At 63.8% G+C, this 6,138-nt stretch overlaps 1 protein-coding gene across 1 annotated transcript; it reads left to right on the forward strand.

Moving 5' to 3' along the window:
• Nucleotides 1-4: 4 nt before the first annotated feature.
• DHX16 (DEAH-box helicase 16) lies at nt 5-6,082 on the forward strand (the record flags this gene model as incomplete). Its single annotated transcript, XM_041459497.1, is given in 8 exon segments — nt 5-13; nt 546-734; nt 952-1,148; nt 2,631-2,841; nt 3,627-3,725; nt 4,158-4,310; nt 4,957-5,097; nt 5,908-6,082. Coding segments are annotated over 8 exon segments (1,174 nt in total), but the record flags the coding sequence as incomplete, so codon positions are not given.
• Between the last annotated feature and the right edge of the window lie 56 nt (nt 6,083-6,138).

Genomic DNA, 6,138 nt, shown 5'->3' on the forward strand with positions numbered 1-6,138 from the left:
CGACCCCCAAAAGGTGGGGTTTGGGGTCAGCCAGGGGGTCCTGGGGGGGGATTTGGGGTGGTTTGGGGTTATGAGAAGGGATTTGGGGGGGATTTAGGGTGAATTTGGTGGCCCTATGGGTGACCAAAGTGACCCTGAGGTGTCCCCAGGGTGTCCCCAAGGCCAAACACCACCAGCACTGGGGACAGTGGGTGGTTACTGGTGGGATTGAGATGAATTTGGTGACATTGAGGGTGACACTGAGGTGACACTGATGGCACTGACGTGTCCCCAGGACGTCCCCAAGGCCGACCCCGAGGTCGAGCGCCGCCGGCAGTGGGTGGTTACTGGTGGGATTGGGGTGAATTTGGGGTGAATTTGGTGACACTGAGGGTGACACCAATGACCATGGGGTGTCCCCGGTGTCCCCAAGATGTCCCCGAGGCCAAGCACCACCAGCAATGGGGACAGTGGGTGGTTACTGGTGGGATTGGGGTGAATTTGGGGTGAATTTGGTGACACTGAGGGTGACACCAATGACCATGGGGTGTCCCCGGTGTCCCCAGGATGTCCCCGAGGCCGTCCCCGAGGCCGAGCGCCGCCGGCAGTCACTGCAGGACGCCCGCCGGGCCCTGCCCATCTTCCCGTTCCGTGACGAGCTGGTGGCGGCCGTGGCCCAGCACCAGGTGCTGGTGATCGAGGGCGAGACGGGCTCGGGGAAAACCACCCAGATCCCCCAGTACCTGCACGAGGAGGTGAGCTGGGGGGGCTGGGGGGGACTGGGGGGGACTGGTTTATACTGGTTTGGACTGGTTTATACTGGTCTGGGTTGGTTTGGACTGGTTTATACTGGTTTGGACTGGCTTATACTGGGAGGGACTGGGGGGGACTGGTTTATACTGGTTTGGACTGGTTTGGACTGGTTTATACTGGGCCCCAGGGGGGTGACAGCAGCTCCAGGGAGGGTGACAGCATCCCAGGGAAGGTGACAGCAGCCCCGGGGAGGTGGCAGCAGCCCCAGGAGGGTGACAGGGCCGTGTCCTTGTCCCCAAGGTGGGGTACAGCATCCGCTTCGAGGACTGCACGTCGGAGCGCACGGTGCTCAAGTACATGACGGACGGGATGCTGCTGAGAGAGTTCCTGACAGAGCCCGACCTGGCCTCCTACAGGTGACATGGGGACACTGGGGACACCTGGGGGACAGCCAGGGGACACTGGGGACACTGGGGACACCTGGGGACACAGAGAACAGGGACAGCCAGGGGACACTGGGACATGTTTTCTCCCTGTCCCCACGGCCATCCCCCTGTCTCTGTCCCTATTCCCCTGTTCCTGTCCCCATGTCCATCCCCATGTCCATCCCTGTGTCCCTGTCCTCGTTGTCCCCATGTCTGTGTCCCCATGTCCCCGTCCATGTCCCCATGTACATGTCTCTCTGTCCCCATCCCCATGTCCCTGTCCCCGTGTCCCCGTCCCCACGTCCCTGTCCCCATCCATGTCCCCACGTCCCCATCCCTGTGTCCCTGTCCCCATCCCCATGTCCCTGTCCCCTTCCCTGTCCCTGTCCCCATGTCGCTGTCCCCAGGACGCTGTCCCCCTGTCCCTGTCCCTGTCCCCCTGTCCCTGTGTCCCTGTCCCCAGGACGCTGTCCCCCTGTCCCTGTCCCCATCCCCATGTCCCTGTCCCTTTCCCTGTCACTGTCCCCATGTCGCTGTCCCCAGGACGCTGTCCCCCTGTCCCTGTCCCTGTCCCCCTGTCCCTGTGTCCCTGTCCCCAGGACGCTGTCCCCCTGTCCCTGTCCCCATCCCCATGTCCCTGTCCCTTTCCCTGTCACTGTCCCCATGTCGCTGTCCCCAGGACGCTGTCCCCCTGTCCCTGTCCCTGTCCCCCTGTCCCTGTGTCCCTGTCCCCAGGACGCTGTCCCCCTGTCCCTGTCCCCATCCCCATGTCCCTGTCCCTTTCCCTGTCACTGTCCCCATGTCGCTGTCCCCAGGACGCTGTCCCCCTGTCCCTGTCCCTGTCCCCCTGTCCCTGTGTCCCTGTCCCCAGGACGCTGTCCCCCTGTCCCTGTCCCCATCCCCATGTCCCTGTCCCTTTCCCTGTCACTGTCCCCATGTCGCTGTCCCCAGGACGCTGTCCCCCTGTCCCTGTCCCTGTCCCCCTGTCCCTGTGTCCCTGTCCCCAGGACGCTGTCCCCCTGTCCCTGTCCCCATCCCCATGTCCCTGTCCCTTTCCCTGTCACTGTCCCCATGTCGCTGTCCCCAGGACGCTGTCCCCCTGTCCCTGTCCCTGTCCCCCTGTCCCTGTGTCCCTGTCCCCAGGACGCTGTCCCCCTGTCCCTGTCCCCATCCCCATGTCCCTGTCCCTTTCCCTGTCACTGTCCCCATGTCGCTGTCCCCAGGACGCTGAGCCAGGGGACACTGGGACATGTTTTCTCCCTGTCCCCACGGCCATCCCCCTGTCTCTGTCCCTATTCCCCTGTTCCTGTCCCCATGTCCATCCCCATGTCCATCCCTGTGTCCCTGTCCTCGTTGTCCCCATGTCTGTGTCCCCATGTCCCCGTCCATGTCCCCATGTACATGTCTCTCTGTCCCCATCCCCATGTCCCTGTCCCCGTGTCCCCGTGCCCACGTCCCCGTGTCCCCCGGCAGCGTGATCATGGTGGACGAGGCTCACGAGCGCACGCTGCACACGGACGTGCTCTTCGGCCTCATCAAGGACATCGCGCGCTTCCGGCCGCAGCTCAAGGTGCTGGTGGCCTCGGCCACGCTGGACACCGAGCGCTTCTCGGCCTTCTTCGACCACGCGCCCGTCTTCCGCATCCCGGGGCGGCGCTTCCCGGTGGACATCTACTACACCAAGGTGGCACGGGGACACGGGGACACTGGGGACATTGGGGACATGGGGACATCGGGGACACTGGGGACACTGGGGACATTGGGGACATTGGGGACACTGGGGACATCAGGGACACTGGTGACACCGGGGACATGGGAGACACTGGGGACACTGGGGACATCTGAGACATTGGGGAAATTGGGGACAGCTGGGGACATTGGGGACATTGGGGGTGTTCAGGACATTGGGGACATAGGGACATGGGGACAGCTGGTCATCCCGGGGCAGCGCTTCCCCTTGGACATCTGCTACGCCAAGGTGACACTGGGGACATGGGGGACGTTGGGGACATTCAGGGCATTGAGGACATGCAGGGAATTGGGGACATGGGGACACTAGTGGGGACACTGGGGGTGCTCAGGGCTCTGAGGACTTGGGGACATTAATGGGGACATTAATGGGGACACTGGGGGTGCTCAGGGGCACCTGGGGCTGTGGGCTGTTGGGAGCGTTTGGGGACACGAGGGGACACAGGAGAAGGGGGATGGCTGGGGACCTTTGGGGACAGCAGGTGCTGCTGGCCCCGTGTCCCCCGCTGTCCCCCGCTGTCCCCTGCTGTCCCCTGATGTCCCCTGCTGTCCCCTGCTGTCCCCTGATGTCCCCGTGTCTCCCGCTGTCCCCCGCTGTCCCCTGATGTCCCCGTGTCCCCCGCTGTCCCCTGCTGTCCCCTGATGTCCCCGTGTCCCCCGCTGTCCCCTGCTGTCCCCTGCTGTCCCCTGATGTCCCCGTGTCCCCCGCTGTCCCCGCAGGCGCCCGAGGCCGATTACCTGGAGGCCTGCGTGGTGTCGGTGCTGCAGATCCACGTCACCCAACCCCCCGGGGACATCCTGGTCTTCCTCACCGGCCAGGTCAGTGTCACCTGGGTGTCACCTCGGTGTCCCTGAGTGTCACCGTGTCCCCCTGCTGTCCCCATCCCTCCAGGTGTCCCTGTTCCCCTGAGAGCTCCTCTGTCCCCAGCCCAAATTTCCTGCTACCAGTCTTTGTCCCTCTGTGTCCCCTGATGTCCCCAACATCCACAATGTCCCCAATCCCCTGGGTGTCCCCAATCCCCTGGGTGTCCCCGATGTCCCCAGTGATGTCCCCAATGTCCCCGGGGGTGGCAGGAGGAGATCGAGGCCTGCGTGGAGCTGCTGCAGGAGCGCTGCTGGAGCTGCCCCTGTCCCCAGTGTCCCTGATGTCCCCAATCCCCCGGGTGTCCCCAATCCCCAGGGTGTCCCCGATATCCCTGATGTCCCCAGTGATGTCCCCAGTGATGTCCCCAATGTCCCCGGGGGTGGCAGGAGGAGATCGAGGCCTGCGTGGAGCTGCTGCAGGAGCGCTGTCGCCGCCTGGGCTCGCGCCTGCCCGAGCTGCTGGTGCTGCCCATCTACGCCAACCTGCCCTCGGAGCTGCAGGCCCGCATCTTCCAGCCCACGCCCCCCGGCGCCAGGAAGGTGCGCTGGCCCTTTAAGAGGGGGCGGGGCCTCGGGAGGGGGCGGGGCACAGTGGAAAAGGGGTGTGGTTTAAGGGAAATGGGGTGAGGTTCATTTATGGAGCCAGGAAGGTGTGCTGGCCCTTTAAGAGGAGGCGGGGCCCCGGGAGGGGGCGGGGCATTTTGGAAAAGGGGTGTGGTTTAAGGGAAATGGGGTGAGGATAATTTATAGAGCCAGGAAGGTGTGCTAGTCCTTTAAGAGAGGGGGTGGAGCCTGAGGGGGTGTGTGTCTTCATGCAAGTGGGTGGGGCTTAATTGGGTGTGGTCAGAGTGGGTGGGGCTTAACTGGGTGTGGTTAGAATAGGCGGAGTCTAAAGGGGCGTGGTTTTGTTGGGTGTGGTCAGAATGGGTGTGGCTTTCTTGGGTGTGGTCAGAATGGGCGGAGCCTAAAGGGGTGTGGCTTTATTGGGTGTGGTCAGAATGGGTGGTGCATAAAGGGGTGTGGCTTTATTGGGTGTGGCCCACAGCGTAGACCATGATTGGGTGGAGCTCCAAGTGGGCAGGGCTTAACAGCACGAGCTTTAAATGGGGCGTGGCTTATCTGGGTGTGGCCGGGAGGGGCGGGGCCTGCGAGGGCGTGTCCCAGCGTGTCCCCGCCCCCGGCGCAGGTGGTGGTGGCCACCAACATCGCCGAGACATCGGTGACGATCGACGGCATCGTGTACGTGCTGGACCCGGGCTTCTGCAAGCAGAAGAGCTACAGCGCCCGCACGGGCATGGAGTCCCTGGTGGTGACCCCCTGCTCCAAGGTGAGCCCACCTGTGCCACCTTACTGTCACCTGTGTCACCTTACTGCCATCCATTGTCACCTTAATGTCATCTATTGTCACCTCATTGTCACCTGCTGTGAGCCCCTGTGAGCCCCCCAGCACGGGCATGGAGTCCCTGGTGGTGACCCCCTGCTCCAAGGTGAGCCATGGGTCACTTATTGTCACCTGTGTCACCTTACTGTCACTTGTTGTTACACCCCTGTGTTTTTACACATCTCTGCTGTGTCCGCAGCGTGTCCTGGGCGGGTGACAGGTGACAGTGCCACATGCCAGTCAGGTCACAGGTGTCACAGGTGTCCCTGCTGTCCCCAGGCCTCGGCCAATCAGCGTGGGCTGTGTGTCACTGGTGTCTCAGTGGGTTACAGGTGACATTGGTGACCCTGCCAGGTGTCAGCTGTCCCAGGTGTCCCAGGTGTCCCCAGCCAGGTGCCAGGTGTCCCAGGTGTCACAGGTGTCCCTGCTGTCCCCAGGCCTCGGCCAATCAGCACGCGGGCTGTGTGTCACTGGTGTCCCAGGGTGTCCCCCGTGTCCCAGGTGTCCCCAGCCAGGTGTCACAGGTGTTACAGGTGTCACAGGTGTCCCAGGTGTCCCCAGCCAGGTGTCACAGGTGTCACAGGTGTCCCTGCTGTCCCCAGGCCTCGGCCAATCAGCGTGGGCTGTGTGTCACTGGTGTCTCAGTGGGTTACAGGTGACATTGGTGACCCTGCCAGGTGTCACAGGTGTCCCAGGGTGTCCCAGGTGTCCCAGGTGTCCCCAGCCAGGTGTCACAGGTGTCCCTGCTGTCCCCAGGCCTCGGCCAACCAGCGCGCGGGCCGCGCGGGCCGCGTGGCGCCCGGGAAGTGCTTCCGGCTCTACACGGCCTGGGCGTTCCAGCACGAGCTGGAGGAGACGGCGGTGCCCGAGATCCAGAGAGCCGACCTGGGGGCACTGGTGCTGCTGCTCAAGAGCCTGGGTGGGCACGGGGGCACTGGGGGGCACTGGGAGGGAATGGGTGGCACTGGGAGGGACTGGGGAGCACTG

Source organism: Pyrgilauda ruficollis, unplaced genomic scaffold, assembly GCF_017590135.1.
Source record: "Pyrgilauda ruficollis isolate IOZ18807 unplaced genomic scaffold, ASM1759013v1 scaffold1360, whole genome shotgun sequence".
NCBI classification, from domain to species: domain Eukaryota; kingdom Metazoa; phylum Chordata; class Aves; order Passeriformes; family Passeridae; genus Pyrgilauda; species Pyrgilauda ruficollis.